Source organism: Dromiciops gliroides, chromosome 6 (genome assembly GCF_019393635.1).
Source record: "Dromiciops gliroides isolate mDroGli1 chromosome 6, mDroGli1.pri, whole genome shotgun sequence".
NCBI classification, from domain to species: Eukaryota; Metazoa; Chordata; class Mammalia; order Microbiotheria; family Microbiotheriidae; genus Dromiciops; species Dromiciops gliroides.
In genome coordinates, this window is record NC_057866.1 from 13654170 (window position 1) to 13670257 (window position 16088).

A 16088-nucleotide genomic window follows, 5' to 3' on the forward strand; every position below is an offset into this window, starting at 1 on the left:
GAGGAGCTTTGTGTTAGATTTAGGGATAAAAAGAGAAGTTTGCCGTGGCAAAGGGCACCACTCTTTTATAGGACGCGTCCATTCTTGCAAGAATGTAATAAAGCCTTCATATAGTCACTAAAAGGGAAAGGCCCGGATCTGCTTGGTGCACCCTGCAGAAACCAGTATTCTAGGAACAGAAATGGAGAGATGGAGACTTAATGGTCACTGAATCCAAACTCATTTTCAACTTGGGGAAACTGAGGAACCGGCTCCCAAGGGAAGGAAATTAGATACCACCGCTAACAGAAACAGTTAAACAAATCTAAGAAATTTATGGCAAAAGGGATGCATTTAATTCCTATTTAAAAAAAACAACAAACCACATACAAAAGGGCTCTGGGGCATAAAACCTCCAAGTCCCAAGTCTCCAAGTGTGCTTGGGGAGGGTGTGCCAACGTTATTCTCAGTTATTCTCTCTGTGGGGGCCAGAAGTTGGGTGAGCTCTTTCATTGCAGGAAGGGAGTGGATGGGCTGGGAGGCTCCAAGGGAAGTTGTACAGAGGAAGGACATCGATTAGGGGATAGGTGAGGAATGGCTAGTGAGTGCTAGTCTCTGAATTCTGACTCCACCTACAAGGCCCTCAACGTGGGTCCCAGGCTAGGGTTCTAGCAATTGACCGGGGGAGGCAGCCGCATGGATCTCATAAGGAGAGGTCAGCTTCGGACTTGGGCGAATTCCTTGCGCAGCCACAGAGAATCCTGGTAGAATCGCGGATCACCCAGGCGGATGGCTGTCCTTTTGTAGAAGTAGCAGTAGAGAACAGCAGCTGAGGGTGATAGGGGGAAAGGGCCTTGAAAGGTGGTCCTCCCCCTCCAGACTGTTCCTTTGGGGAGACCCAGCAAGGGCCTGCAGGTGTGATGGGGCAGCCAGGCCCAGCAGCTGTGCAGCCTAGGGCCTCTGCCACTGGCCATATGATGCCCCACACTGGGTCTAGAGTGGGGCCTCAATGGGAAAGGGGAAAGGATCAGTCCTTTCTGGCTTCCAGGGTCCTTACCGAGTCTCTGAAACACAAACAGCGCCTGAAGACCATCTGTCCAGATAAAACGCTTGGAGCTTTTCCAGCGCAGGTTCTATGGGAGAGAAGCAATCAAGGAAAAGGCAGCCATCAGCCGAGTCCCTTGTGTCAGCACCACCCGTCTCCTTCCCATCTCGGGCCTAGGCCTCCCACCGACTGGCAAAGGGGCTTTGACTGCTCCATTCTGGCCTCCCGGGGTGTACCCAGCAGAGGCCAGACTTGGTGTAGCTAACCCACGGGCAGAGCCCAGTCGTTCATAACTCCCCTCCTCTCCTGGCTGCTCCTGAGGATACTTCCTTAATGGACTAACCAAGCTCCCTTTGTACTGGGAAAGGACAGGGGCGCACAGCCCTGACTCGGGCAGTGCTTTGTCAAGCACTTCACTGCTTCTCTGCGACTAGGAAGCCCAGTGCTGAGCCCCCTCTTCTGGGACTCCCCTGTGGAGGGTCAGCCCAGTTTCTCCTCTCCTCACAGTCTCTGCTCCGGGCGGCCAAGGATTCAGGGGTACTCAGAACCAAACAGCTCGGCTCAGCAGCTCTACAAAAAGCAGAACCTATTTTGCCTTCAGCATGAAGATCCCAGAAAATCCTCTTATCTCCCAGCTAGGCAGGCAGGCAGCACAAGCTTGGCACCATCTCACCCACACTAGCTGGCTTCCTTCTTAAGAGCTCTGCTCCTCTCCCACTCAGTGAAGGGGGCTGGGACGAACCTCCGTGACCTAAACTAGGGGAATGGGTTAGGAACAGACGGCCTGGTCATTGTGAGGAACCAAGTGGGGGGAACGGGAGGACTGGAGTCTTTGGAATGCAGGCCTTCCCCTAAGCCTCCCTCTTGAAGGGCACATGCAGGTGGTCATCGTCCTGGATAATTCAAAGGGAGGTCATCCAGGGGGAGGGAGCTGCTGGATGTCAGGGTGGTCATTCTCCCAGAAAGCTCAACATGCCAATTCCCAGATGTAGATGTTCCCACTATGCCTGCCCACCCTGTGCCACTCCTGGCCAGGTGGAGTTCTACCCAGTGTGCTGGGCGCCTCCGTTGGGCACAGGGAGCTACCCAGTGATGCAGCAGCCCAGAACAGAACATGGAGAGCTGGACCTGGAATTAATGAAGTCGTGTTGGAATACTGCCTCAGACTTGTAACTAGCTGGGTCGTCCTTTCTCTCAGGCCTCTAAGGAAACCCATCCTCTACCTCCTGTGCCACCTCATTACGGGCCTCTGAGAGATGCACAACTGAACGTCCTATGAGAAATTCCAGCCCTACAAGACCCCTGCTCCAAGCACAGTGGGCTCCTCTCAAGACTCCATGCATCACGGGCACTGTCCATTCAGCAGGGCTGATACTGTGTGGTCAAGCTTGGCAGATCTGTTCTTTTCCTCTTGCTTTTTTAACCTCTGTTCAAAGGGAGAGACCAATGGGGTGGTGATTTCATATGAAATAAAGCTGATGTAAAAATAAAATATCACTAAACATAATACTTTTTTTAAAAAAAGAAAAAATAAGCAGATGGGCCTTTGTTTCCAGGAGACAACTGGAGTCCTTAAGAAAGCTTTGCTATTTTCTAGAGGTCCTCCTATTCAATTCTGGACACAATCATTGTCTGCACTATTTATATATACATACATTCATGTGTATATGTGTATAATGATGGATGCACTGTATAGATGGTCCATTTGACCGCATATCACAATAGGTAGTCTTCATCTGCTTAGTTTTTCCTGTGTGAATGGTTATAGCAAACTCTTGAGTGATTATTAATCTCTTCGAGGAGGCCCTGCCATGTTCTGAGGCTTCATGTGGCCAATATGGTGTCGTCCATAATAAACAAGAGCATCAGGAGGAGTTCCCTATAAGAAATCCCTCCTTATTGTGGACCCTGTATTCGATCTCTATGACGGTGACAAACATTTCCTTCTGTGTTGCCTTTCATTTTCACCCTGGATTTCTCTTGAGAAAACTTTTTTTCCCTTTTTCTTTTTTTTGGGGGGGAGGCAATTTGGGTTAAGTGACTTGCCCTGGGTCACACAGCTAGTAAGTGTTTGAGGATGGATTTGAACTCAGGTCCTCTTGACACTTCACACTCCAGAGCTTTATCTACTGAGCCGTCTAGCTGTCCTGGAAAACCTTTCTTACTCTCAGCAGGCCTTCTTTAAACTGGTTTTACCCTCACTGCTTCTGTTTTCTGGGTAAAATAAATAAATAAATAAACTTTATTAGAACTTTTTTTCTTTCTCTTCCTGGGTCCTTTTTCTAACTGGGATTATTCATTATCAATCCCCTCATAAAAGTTATGTTCTGGGCCTGCTATTCTCTCCTCTCTCCTCTCCCTTCCTTGGTGATCTCACCAACTCCTACAGGTTCCATTATTGTCTTCAAGCAAACGACTTTTAAATCTTTAAATTCAACCCAAGTCTCTCCTGAATCCTGTGCCATGTTACTAATTGCCCTAGGTATCCTGTAGGCACCTCACACCCAACAGCAATGGCTGGAGAAGCATCTACCAAGTGCTTACTGTCTGCTGTGCCAACATTCAAAATAAAACTCATTATCCATCTCCTCCCCTTCAGACGACCGGCCAAGTCACTCCATCCTCCCCCAAACTTCTTCCAGCCACCTGGATTGCTCCCTTTACGTCTTTCCTGAACTCTCCAGCACCCATCTCTGCATGCCTACAGCTTCTAACCTAGGGCCAGGCCCATCTTCTCTCACCTGGCTCTTGGAAGAGACCAATGGATCTCCCTACTTTGAGTCTCTCCTCCTCCACACAGCTGCCAGAATGACATCACTCCCCTGCTCAAAAACCCTCGAAGGTTCCCACCTCGCTAGGATAAAATACAAAGGCCACTGTGATAGGGTTCCATTTCACTTTCCCATCTTATTCATCCTTGCTCTCGATCTTCTCTGGCTGTCTCCCGATCTCTCCCTTTTATTTTATTTTATTTCTTTATTTTTTGGCAGGGCAATGAGGGTTAAGTGACTTGCCCAGGGTCACACAGCTAGTGTCGTGTCTGAGGTTGGATTTGAACTCAGATCCTCCTGAATCCAGGGCCGGTGTTTTATCTACTGTGCCACCTAGCTGCCCCAATCTCTACCTTTTATAATGTCTACCCTCCTTCAAAGCCCCTCTCAGGTTCCCTCCCCTCCTCCACAAGGCCTTTCTCAACTCCACTGGCTCTTAGCGCTGTCTCCCTCGAAAATTTACCTGGCATTTCCTCCCTAGTACAATGTCCACTACCACCCGCCTCCCCCCGAAGGCTGGAGGACAGTTCTGTTTTCTCCTTTGAATTCTCAGGATCTGGCAGTATCTCACATGTGTGAGGAAAAAGCCAGAAAATGGCCCTGTCCTGGGCAAGATGGTCACATTGGAGGACAAGAGACTACACTCTTGGACCAGCAGAAAACTGCTGGACTCCATTGGCTGTAGAAAACGTCATCCCAAGGGTTTGGCAGTTGGAGAACTTGTTCTGGTGACCTGGCTTCAGATGATTCCTGCAAATGATCATCTGGAAAATGAACGGCCTTTAGCACCTCCAGAGAGGAAGCAGCAAACCCCTTGGGAGCAGGGATCGGTGGACTTTGGTTTGTATAGCCCCAGGGTCATCACCCAGGACTACATGAGGATTGGCTCATTTCTTCAATGGTTGTGCTCTCTCTAAGGTAGGAGTCTTAAAACCTTACAGAAGGTTGCTCCAAGTCACAAAGAAGAAGAGACACAAGCAACATCGAACAACTCTGTTTCACTTCACACGTGCTAAATTAGCCAAGGTGACAAGAGAAGGCAACCATCAACAATGGAGAGTAAGAGAAAGACAGAGGTATTAACATCCTGTTGGTGCACGTGTGAATTGGTCCAGCCATCTAAGCACCAAGAAAGAGACTCAACTGTTTCTACCCTTTAACCTACAGATTCACTGCTGGCAGAAACTCCAAAATCCAAGGAGAGCAAGGATCGAAAGAAAGACCTCATATGCACCAAAATACCTACAGCCATACTTCTTGTGGTAGTTAAGAACCAGAAACAGAGTAAACACCCCCCAAGTGAGGAGTGACTGAACACCCTATGGCACACGAATGTAAGTGAAAACTCTTACCATTTTGTAAGAAATGATGACTTGAGAAAAGCACAGGAAGACATGAGAACTGATGCAAAGTGAAGAAAGTAGAACCAGGAAAAAAATGACTCTGACAAAGTCAGTGATGAGAACCACCAAGACAACAATGACAGCAGCAGCAACACCAAAATGGGTCTGTGCTCCCATGGGCTATGAGAATGCTCCTCCCTCCCTGCAGAGGGGGAGGAACATGGGCATTTCCCTTTGTTTTTATCCTGGGCTCTGCTGGCAGGCCCTCTGGGAGAGGGCCACATACAGGGGATATAAAAAGACAGATGACTTGAGCACACAGAAGAAACCACCTCGGCCCCTGAAGGATTCGCAGACCCTGCCCCGCCCTACCCCCTTACTCACCAGGATCCAGACGTGGAGGGGGATGCTGAGAGACAGGTAGATGGCCGTCAGGATGATGGTCCCTTTGAACTTGCGGAAGAGAAGGCTAACCAGCCCAGCCTGGAACACGAAGGTGTTGAAGAACATGAGGAAAATGACGATGGTGTTGAAGAGGACGGCGGTGTCTTGGATGCTGCAGAGGCACAAACAAAAGACGGGCAGGTGGGTGGCTGGCCCCTCCTCCCCTTCCTCTCCCCGCGCCCTGTCCCGAGGGCCACTCACATGAAGAGCACCAGCTGTACCACAGGCGCCAGGCGCAGCAGCTCCGAGAAGGTGTTCACGAAGAGGTCGTAGAGCAGCAGCACGCACTGCAGGGACAGCACCAGGCTGTAGTTGCTGGTCTGCAGCATCTTCCGTCCGAGGGGCCCGGCCTGGGGGACGCATCCCCCACGTCAAGCCTCGGGACCCCCGACACTCCTGCTGCCCGCTCTGGACCGAGGGCCTGTGGGGCCGAGACGGGGAGGGGGCGTCGGTCGGGTAGCCCCAGGACCATCCCCACCCCATCCCACCCCGCGACTGAGGACGGGGCCGGGAGCCCCAACAATCGGCCGGAAGCTGTTGTGGGATGTGCGGGGGGCCGTGGCATCCCTATCGGAGCCAGATTCAAAGGACAGCTCCTACCTCCCAGGTGGGGAGAAACTTTGTCAGCCTTGAAATGCTACGGAAACGGGGCAGTTAGGTGGCGCAGTGGATAAAGCACTGGCCCTGGATTCAGGAGGACCTGAGTTCAAATCCGGCCTCAGACACTTGACATTTACGTGCTGTGTGACCCAGTCACTTAACTCCCACGGCCCCGCCCCCAAAAAAACCCGCTACGGAAACGGCCACAGTGCAGAAGGAGAAACTGAGGTCCGACGGGGGCAGCGCCCGGCCCAAGGTCACCCAGCCGGGCCACGGGGAGCAACAACCCACCGCGCCGGCTGACCCGCCCGGCCAAACCTCGCCAGCCCCCAGGTCCGGTCTCCCCTTCCCCACCCTTCCCTGCACAGCTGAGCCACGGCTCTCTCTCTCACCTGGTACCGCCATCCTACGTTGTTATGGAAACTCCGAAGTGCCCGCCCCTCACCTTCCGGAGGGAGCTCTTAAATCCCGGAAGTGCGTGTGACCGCGGGCTGCGAGGCCGCTCTAGCCGCCAGCCCCAGCGCGCCCCTCGATGGTCGAACCGGTGGCCATATTTATATCCCCTCAGACAAAAGCGCCCAGCAACCGGCCCCTTTTTCCTTCCTCCGCGCCCTGCTAGAGACTGCCTTTTCCCCCTCCCCCTAGTTCTTGTCGCGCGGAGGGTGCGGTGGGAAGATACTAAGGGCGAGGGAAGCAAAAGGATGCGAAGGTGGGTGGGGCCCAGCGACAGTTGGGGCACCGGAAGGGAGGCCAAGTGGAGCCACAGGACACCATTTCCCAGGCTACCTCGCGCGAGGACGGAAAATCTCTGAAGGGATGATAGGCCATCCGGAGGAAACTTGCAGGACTCCATTTCCCAGGCTGCCTCGCGCCGGACCGGAAGTTTTCTGAAGCTATGAGAAGCCGTCTGGGTAGGTGGGATCCCGCAAGACTCCATCTCCCAGGCTGTTTCGCGCGAAGCCGGAAGTTGTGGTCTACTATAAAGGGGAGAGGCGGGGCATTCCGCCGGCTCTTTGGAGAATGTCTTGGGTAAGTGATTGAGTCTGTGGGACTCTATTTCCCAGAAGCCCGTGGGGCGGTCCCTATTAGTCACGTGCAGTGGGGTCGTGGGTTGGGGAGGGGGCTTGTGGGAAGGGATTGCGGGTGCAATGTCCGCGGATCCCCGGCGTCGGGACCCGAGGTAACCTCAGAAGGCCGAGGGCCCACGGGACATTTGGGGAAACAGAGGCAGGCTGGGCCTGTCCCCCTCCCCTCCGCAACCAGAATCCAGGCCCCGAAAGGCCAAATAAAGCGGCTTGTGCAGGGTCGCGTTGGCGGCGGAGCCCGCCCCGCCTCGCGGCTCCCGCCCTTTCTGCCTGGGGGTTTGCGGCTTGTTCCCCCGGCTAGATTTCAAACTCTCTGAGGGCAGGAGCCGTCTTCTGCCCTCAGAGACGCCAGTTCAGCCAGTGTTAGAATGAGAGTCCGGGGAGTGGAGACCATCAGCTGACCTTAGCTCCCAGACCCCCACCGAGCCCGAGCCGGCCCCCTCCTCTCTCTCACTCCTCACGACCCCTCCTTCCAGCCTTTGGGACCGCAAAGGACAAACCCAGTCCTCCTCCCCCGATCACCTCCTTAGATCCTTGAGCCACTCGTATGTGTCCACAGTCTTCAAGTTTAACGTTCCTGGTGCCTCCATCTGCTCCTTGTGTGACATCATCTTCTGATCCTTCTCCGTCCTGCTCTCCCCACACCGGGACCCTCCAGAATATCTCTGTCCCCCAAAATGTGGTGCCTCAAACTGAACCGAACCTCTGGGATAGTCTGATCGGGCCGAATGTGTGGGGACTCTCATACCAGTGACCACCGTCCTGCAAGCCTCCTACCTGTCTACCAGCCGAGCAAGGCTTGGGGGATCCGGGCTGGTTCTCTGCGACTTTGCCTTTTTAAAAACTATGTGCTCTAGAGTCTAGACTTCTGTCAGCATGGAAGTGAAGTTCACACACTCAGCTAACGTTTGCAAGCCAAGGGGAAAGGCTACTATCACCCTTACTCCTTCAGCAGTGACCCCGGCTTAGCTTCTTGCTACAAGTCTGAATGTCTTGTGAACTCTATTTTAACTTTTTTTTTTTGGTAGGGCAATGAGGGTTAAGTGACTTGCCCAGGGTCACACAGCTAGTAAATGTCAAGTGTCTGAGGCTGGATTTGAACTCAAGTCCTCCTGAATCCAGGGCCGGTGCTGTATCCACTGCGCCACCTAGCTGCCCCTTCTATTTTAACTTTTAAGAAGCCCCACCAGATGTCTGGACCCAGTATTGGTTTTGCTCTCCCGACCATTTCCATCCAGGGATCTGGTGTCCTAGCTCCAGCATGCCCCTTCTGCAGGTCAAGGGTACAGTTCTCAGTTCTGAAGCCAAATGAGAGGTGAGCATCTCACCAGTGGCCTGTCCAGAGGCTTATAAGGTGATCTTGGGCGAGTCACCTCCCAGCCATGCTGATTCCAGATGCTTTGCTCTTTTTCTGCTCTCACAGTTCTCATCCATAGCTTTCTTCAGATCTTCCACTGAGGACCCAGGCCAGGCACTAGATCAGGGCTTCTTCAGCTTTTTCCACTCGAGATCCCTTTGTGCCTTGACTTGGCCATGTCACTAGATCAGGGCTTCTTCAGCTTTTTCCACTCGAGATCCCTTTGTGCCTTGACTTGGCCATGGGTAGATAGGTATATGCAATAGCTTGGTGTGACCTTTTACCATTGCCAGATTTTTCTCAACCTCATTCAGTTCTTCGACCCACAGTTTAAGAAGCTTTGGGCTAGAGATTTGCCACTCCCGCTTTGCCACCAACCCAGCTCTGCTCCATGCTCCCTGTGTTTGCTGTCAGTCAGGCTACAGGACCCCGTCTTTTCTTGACATTTCTGTGTGTGAGTCCTCATCTCCACCAGGCAGATTTGAGGGCGACACTTGAGGATGAATGAATAAAAAAACTCTTATTGATAGGACTGGAATTTAAGCTGCATCAATTGGCACAAGGCATTCGAACTTTGGAGAAGGAACAAGATGAAAATTGTTATTTCAAAGTAAATTAATGTATTTCCTTGTAATTATTTGTACTTAAAGTATCGTTTCACCCATAGGAAAAAGTAAGTTGCAGCAAGATTATAAAACATTTTAAAATTATTTACAATTCTTGGGTCAGTTGACGTAATTGACAGGCTCGATCCTTCTAGGGCTAAGTGTCTACTGTGTGCTAGGCCCTGGAGACAGAAATACATAAGTGATTCAGTCCCTGCCCTCCCCAGGCTTACATTCTAAACTAGGGAAGGAAGTGAAGAGGGTGGTTTGGTCTGGGAAGCCCCAAGGCAGTAGAGTGACAGGCAAGACTAGGAAAACAAGGTGGGGGAGGGGCATAAACACTCCGTGGCCAGAGAGATGGTTATGTGGATTATGGGTGCTAGGCCCTGCCCTCAAAGAGGGCACCACACCCATGGGGGGAGGGGAGCCTGGCTGAGAAGCCCCCTGAGTGTCCATGGAACCACAGGGCCATACACGGACTTGTTCCTGCACACCTTAAGCTAGAGACGTGAAGCAGCCTTGCGTGAAGGTGGCCCTGGCGGATCTGGTGAGCCGTGGAGAATGCTCAGGGCCCTACGGGGCAGGCAGCCGGTAGAGTGAGACTCCTGGCAAGGCCCAGGTTTCTGGCAGATTTTTGCCTGGCTGGGATGAGGGTCAGAGTCCAGAGTGGGTCCCAAGGCCCAGGGCTGACGGGATGTGCTGGGGTCTAGAGGCTCCCTACCGACTTGAACGGTCCTGAGCCAGCTGGTGCCATCCATGGGTCAGGCAACTTCATCCTGGCTGCCACACAGACTGGGGCACGGGGCTCGGTGTCTCCAGGTCACACCCAGAGGCTCCTGTTGCGGGAGGAGAAAAGCAAGGCTGAGCAGATGGCAGGAGGCCCATTCTAACTCTCCCTTGGCTGAGGCAAGTGACCCCTGGCTGTACCTCAACCTGTTTGGTGAAGAGCTGGGGTCGGGGTCAGACCCACATAGCACTGCCAGGAGGCCTGTGGCGTGATCTGCTTGTGCCAGCCTCATGGAGATTTTGGTCTGTTTTTCACCCTTTAACTGACCTCCGGACCCTACCCTGGGCTTGCTGGCTCGGTGCCCAGCTCCGTGGCTTCCTGTCCAAGCTGTGGGCTCATAGGAGAGTCCTGGGGAGCTTCTTCCTTGGGAGCCTCAGCAAGCCTGGTGACCTCGGGCTTCAAGATTGGATGCCCTGCTGAAGGCTGGGTTTGAAGCCAAGGCCTCCTCGTTGGCTTCCCTGGCCAGTCCACCCTGCAGTGCCTGGGTCAGACTCCCTCCATCCCCTCCTAGGGCCCCTTCTGCCTTTGGGATAATACGCAGTCTGGCCTTGAAAACCTTTCACCATCTGACTGCAGCCCACCCCTCTGGCCTACTGGCCATACCCCATATGCTTTTGAGCAATCCATTCCCCTACCTCTGCTCTCTAGGGGGCACCACAGGGCACTGGGCCTCAAGTCAGGAAGAGCTGAGTTCAAATCCAGCCTCAGACACTAAGCTGTGTGACCCTGGGCAAGTCACTGTCTGCCTCAGTTTCCTTATTTGTAACATGGGGATCATACTAGTGTCTAATGAGATGATGCCTGGAAAGCACTTAGCACAGGGCCTGGCACATGGTAGATGCTTAATAACCGTCTCCTTCCTATTTCTTACCCGCTTTGAGTTGCTTGTGCATTCCCAGCTATCCATAAGGGACTCTGTGTCTCCCTTGGATTGATGTTTGTGTTGTTTCTGTGCTTTAGCATGTGAGCCCCTCGAGGTCAGGGCAGCCTGGTTCATTTGGGGATCCTCATTGGCCAAGGCGATGCCTGGCGCCCAGAGTGCTTGTTAAATGCATGAGGGGTGTTGGTGGGTGCAGGCTGAGCTGCTTCTCACCCTCTTGTCCCCTGAAGTGCATCTCCCCTTTCTCGGCTGAGCCCCCAGGCTCTTCGTGGGGCTGAGTGTCAAGGGCAGAGCCCACTATGCCCTGGTGACACACTCACCAAATCAGAGGGTGGGACCTCTAAAAGCTCTGACCCTCTTTTTACAGCTGAGGGAGCAGACACCCACAGGAGAGAAACGCCCAGAGTCGTGTAGGTAGTGAGGTGGGATGGGCGTGACCGCCCAGTAGAAGGGGCAGACTAGGCCTGGGCCTCTCAGGCCAGGCCGACCCCAGCCCCCACCCCCAAGGCTGGCTTTTTTCCTAATGGCGGCCCATGGCAGAGGCCCCAGAGAGGTGTGGGCACCGTGTCCCATGATGACCTGAGGGCCTCTTGCTAATTTTCCCTTTCGGAGCAGCCCTTGTGGGGGAAATCTCAAAATAGGCTCCATGGTCCCCTGACCATGACCGGCTGCTTCTTTCTCTTCCTCCGGAGTTTCCCTTGGGTCTGAAAAAGCAGAAGCGGGGGCAGCAGATATGGGGCTGTCACATGGCATGTTAGTGGTATATGCCCAAGGCTGCCCCCTCACAAGGCTGTCTCGATGGGCCCCCTGCCCGGCCCCTCTCTCCTCACAGCTCCAGCCTGGGGCCTTCCAAGGAGCTGTTAGATGCCAGAGCAGGGCTCCACCCCACTCTCGCAGCTAGATCTCTGACTCACCTGGCTCCCAGAACACCCAGGCAGGGAACTCGGGCTGAGTCTATGCAGGTAAGGCCAGAACAGGAGGGACCAGGGTGAAGGAGGTGTTGGCTTCTCTTGGCAGGGCGGCCCCAGGGCTGCCACTCAGGGAGCCCATGAGAGGGGTGGGTGAACTGCTTTGTCCCTCCCCAGGAGCGAGATGGCCGTGGGACAGTTTTACCTCTTCTCCCTGGTCCTGGGAACCCTGGGCTCCCTCTGTGTGCTCTTCACAGTCTACTGGGTACATCACTGGCGTGGCGGCTTTGGCTGGGATGGCACTAGCCTCATGTTCAACTGGCACCCAGTCCTGATGGTGGCTGGCATGGTGGTGCTGTACGGGGCCGGTGAGTAGGGAGTGGATGGGCCTCCTGGGAGAGCAGAGGGGGAGGCATGGGCTCCCTTGTGGCCTCCCCAAGGCTTTCCAGGCCTGGGGTCATTTTGCCTCCCTCTCTAATGGGGGGGCAGTGCTGGGAGCTGGGAATTGAGTCACATCCTGACCCTGCAGCTTCCTGCATTGCCTTGGGCAAATCCCGGGCATGGGTTTCCCCATCTGTCCATGGGCATGACGGTCCAAGACCGCTTCCTTCCTTCCCTGGATTATTGCAAAGAGAACCCTTTGTAATCTCCGGGGCCCTGAGCTGGGGGCGGGGGGGCTCTCGAGATGGGAGCTGCTCTTCTTTGGGGAGATCAGTCATGACTTCTCAGGGTAATGAGAGCAGCTCAGTAAGGCTGTCCTTGAGCGGCTGGGCCCAGGCCGGGAGCTCCTCACGTTGGTCCCCAGGGTCTGACCAGGAGAAGAAAGCCCAAGTGAGGGGCTCTGTAACCATGGGGCTCTTAGGGGAAGAGAGCCTGGACTGAGTGAGGTTCCCGGCAGTGGGCAGAGGCCAGAACCACCGTTGTGGGCCCCCAGGGCTGGCCTGGGCCTGCTCTTGGCTCTTTTCTGAAGGTGGGGCAGGTGCTCAGACTGACTTTGAAAATACCGAAGCCCCTGGGGTCAGAGACCCCAGTTCCAGTCTTATCTTAGCCGGGCCCACTACCTGTGGGAGGAACTTCCCCACTCTAAGCCTCAGTTTCCTTTTTTGTAAAATGAGGGGGCTGGACTGGATGGTCCTTTGCAGCCCTAAAGTTGACTTAAGGGGCCACCATTCCTCCCTCTTTCTGACCTCTGCCCTGTGGCCAGTGGCGAGAAGGGGGACCTCTCTGCCCCCTCGTGCCCCTTGGGGCTGCTGGAAGGCTCTGAGCTGAGGCATGGGCCCTGGTTCCCGGTCTCCCTGCAGCCTCGTTAGTGTACCGAATGCCCCAGTCCTGGGTGGGGCCCAAGTTGCCATGGAAGCTGCTCCACGCGGTGCTGCACCTGGTGGCCTTCGTCCTGGCGGTGCTGGGCATGGTCGCAGTCTTCAAGTTTCACAGCCACAACCACATTGCAAATCTCTACTCCCTGCACAGCTGGCTGGGGATCACGGCCGTCACCCTTTTCGCCTGCCAGGTGGGCGTCCTTCCCCTGCCTGGCCCATCAGCACACTTCTGAGGGTTTGCTGAGCCTTGTCACAGCCCATGCCCGCTCAGAAGAGGGGGGAGGGTCTAAATGTGTGGGTATCCCTGGAACGGGAACTCCTGCTGTGGAAACTCACTCCACTTATGCAGTTGCACACTCAGCCTGGGAGAGCCAGAGGGGGCAGGAGTGGCCAGGAGGGGAGAGCCTTGGTCACGGTCACAGCTGTTTGTGTCAGAGGCAGGACTAGAACTCGGGTCTTCTGAGTCTGAGGCCGGCCATGCTCAGAGCTGCGGGGTTACTGGGTGTAGAGCATCCTTGGAAGCACGCTGGGGCTTCCCGTGAAATGGAGGGTCCGGGGCCTGAAGGATGGTGGGGGGTGGAATTGGGGGTGGGGCGATGGCCGGTTTCATGCCTCCCCTCGATCCATGACTGTCCCCTCAGTGGTTCCTGGGCTTTAGCATCTTCCTGCTGCCCTGGGCCTCCCCGTGGCTCCGCAGCCTCCTCAAGCCCATCCATGTCTTCTTTGGGGCAGCCATCCTGTCCCTGTCCATGGCCTCCGTCCTCTCAGGAATCAACGAGAAGCTCTTCTTCAGTCTGTGAGTCTCTGGTTCAGCCCTGGCTGTTCTGGGAAGGGGGGCGGCGCGTGTGTCTGCGCCGGGAGGGCTGGGGGCCTCCTGATTGGGCAGAGAAGAGCATCCCCCGTCCGGAGGAGGCCGGCTGGGCAACCACCATAGTGGGAACAGGACCCCTACAGAAGCCTCGGGGGCAGGCGGCCGTCACGGGGGCGGGGCATCCAGGGACAGCCATCACTGCCGCCCCACAGGAAGAACACGACTGCCCCCTACTCCAGCCTCCCCCCGGAGGCCCGCTTTGCCAACGTCACCGGCATGCTGGTGGTCGTCTTCGTGGTGCTGGTCCTCTACATCCTTCTTGTCTCCTCGTGGAAACGACCTGAACCGGGCATCCTGAGCGACAGACAGGTACGGGGGCACTCGGCTGGAGGGGGAGGGGAGAGCAGTGAGGCCGGGGGTGACAGGGCCCTGAGAGAAAGTGGCCCACCGAGACTGAGCCTGGGTACCAGCCTGGTGCCCCTGGGCAGGGACTGCAGATTCCTGAGCTGGGCCTCTTCTCACCTAGGGCGGGGTCTACCTCGCCATCTCAGTGACTGGTGGGGCGGGGCACCTGGGTTCTTGGGGACGACTGGAGCACCTGGGCTTGGCATTCTGGGCTGGGCCCGTGTGTCTTCTTGGGAAGGTCGGTGGCTTGGCCTGGACCTCCGCAGCCAGTGGGGGCCCTGTTGGTGTTGAGCATCGGTCTCTGTGGCCTGAGGCGGGTGACACTGACCCAACCCCCCCACTTTCTTTCCAGCCCCTGCTGCATGAAGGGGAGTGAGGCAGAGGGCCAGCTCCTCCTCCCCCAAGCTCTTCTCTGCTGGGGGCTCCGCAATGGCCTGGAAAGGGTCCAGGGTCCCAGCCTCCTTCTGCCCCCTGTGCCTGTCCTGCTCTAACCATGGGCTCTTCTTGGGCTTCTGCGCCTCTGGCCCCTTTCTCAGGCCCTCCTGCCAAGCTCTGCTGCCATCTCCTGACTGTCCGCTACATCCTCCCCTGGCAGGAGCCCGATGCTGGCAGTTAGGAAGGGCTGGGCCTGTGCCCGAGGCGGCCCCCACGGCCCCCCACCCACGGGCCTGTGCTGAGATGGGCAGGGGTGAGTGTGGATGGATGGGCCTCAGCCCTCCCATGGGAGTGGAGGCCTCTACCCTCCGTCCTCTCTCCCACACCTTTGTAAAGTAATAGGGACGTGTGACTGTCGCTCCCTCCAGCTGCTGCTCCAGCTGGGACCTGGCTCTCGGCCTCGCCCCATCGCTTACATGCCTGTTGCCTCCAGCCCCTGACAACTGCTCTGCTAAGCTGCCCTCCCAAGAAGCCTGCATCGGGCCGAGACTAATGACAGGGCTGCCTTGGCACAGGATCTTCTGGCCTCCTCCCGCCCCACAGGAGGCTGGGGCCTTCTCCTGGCCCGCCAGTTCAGGCTCCTGACCCTCCCTACCCCCAGCATCCTTCCTCAGGAAATGGCGCAGAAGCCAGGTGGCTCCATGGTCCAGGCTGGCCCATGGGCATTGTGGGAGAGGAGACTCCAGGGCCATCCAGCGGCCAGAGCAGCCTCTTCATCCTCCCCCTCCTGCCCATCTGATGCAGCCACACTCCCATCCCAGCCCCCCGCCCCCGCCCCGGCTGGGCTGATCAAGGCCCTCCCAGAGGGTCTCCTGCAGGCCACACTCAGGGGCTACATCTGCTCCTCACTCTTCTCTTGCTGTTCTCAAGCAAAGGACACTCATCCCTCCTCCCCACTTCAGCTTCTCCTTCTGGGCCCTGGCTCAGATGGAGGGAGGCCGAGTGGGGCCCTAGTGCTGGCTTACACAGGCCCGTCCTAGTGATGCCATGGCTCTCTTTTGGGGGGAAGGGCTCAGCAAGTGCTGGGGGAGAGCTGGGGGCAACCCCTCTGGGACTGGGTTTTTTTTAAGGATCCAAGACCCTCAGGCTTCGTGGCCTGAGGCTGTCAGCAAATTTAGGTTTGAGAAAAGGGGAAAACCAACTTCCTAAGGGATCATGGTTGGAGCTGGGCTTGTGTAATATCACCTGGGGCCTGGGTCACTGTGGAGCTCAAGGGTATCCTTTTTAACTTCATCAGTTGTATTCTTTTAGCCTTTTCTTACCATTAAAGTTGTTTTTACTGCATTTCCTGCGTCTGAGTCCCTGGCCTTGCCT

General features: G+C 55.6%; 2 protein-coding genes across 6 annotated transcripts; one reads left to right on the forward strand and one right to left on the reverse strand.

Moving 5' to 3' along the window:
• Positions 1 to 230: 230 nt before the first annotated feature.
• TMEM138 (transmembrane protein 138) lies at positions 231 to 6918 on the reverse strand. 2 transcript variants are annotated; one of them, XM_043971474.1, is made up of 5 exons: positions 6575 to 6918; positions 5784 to 6003; positions 5523 to 5621; positions 1037 to 1112; positions 231 to 808 (listed from the first exon to the last, which is right to left on the reverse strand). In XM_043971474.1, exons 2-5 carry the CDS (start codon positions 5943 to 5945, stop codon positions 696 to 698), a joined length of 450 nt encoding a protein of 149 aa, XP_043827409.1. In that variant the 5' UTR covers positions 5946 to 6003; positions 6575 to 6918; the 3' UTR covers positions 231 to 695. The 2 variants fall into 2 exon arrangements, with proteins under 2 accessions (XP_043827409.1, XP_043827408.1); XM_043971473.1 differs by having other exon boundaries at positions 240 to 808; positions 5523 to 5694.
• An 11-nt stretch (positions 6919 to 6929) lies between these two features.
• On the forward strand, positions 6930 to 16051 carry LOC122731394 (lysosomal membrane ascorbate-dependent ferrireductase CYB561A3). 4 transcript variants are annotated; one of them, XM_043971468.1, is made up of 8 exons: positions 7082 to 7211; positions 7827 to 8582; positions 11729 to 11858; positions 11982 to 12172; positions 13106 to 13314; positions 13765 to 13919; positions 14147 to 14303; positions 14692 to 16051. In XM_043971468.1, the coding sequence occupies exons 4-8, from the start codon at positions 11989 to 11991 to the stop codon at positions 14713 to 14715; spliced, it is 729 nt and encodes a 242-aa protein (XP_043827403.1). In that variant the 5' UTR covers positions 7082 to 7211; positions 7827 to 8582; positions 11729 to 11858; positions 11982 to 11988; the 3' UTR covers positions 14716 to 16051. The 4 variants fall into 4 exon arrangements, with proteins under 4 accessions (XP_043827402.1, XP_043827405.1, XP_043827404.1 ...); XM_043971469.1 differs by lacking the exon at positions 7827 to 8582 and having other exon boundaries at positions 7076 to 7211; XM_043971467.1 differs by lacking the exons at positions 7827 to 8582; positions 11729 to 11858 and having other exon boundaries at positions 6930 to 7211.
• The last annotated feature ends 37 nt before the right edge of the window (positions 16052 to 16088 follow it).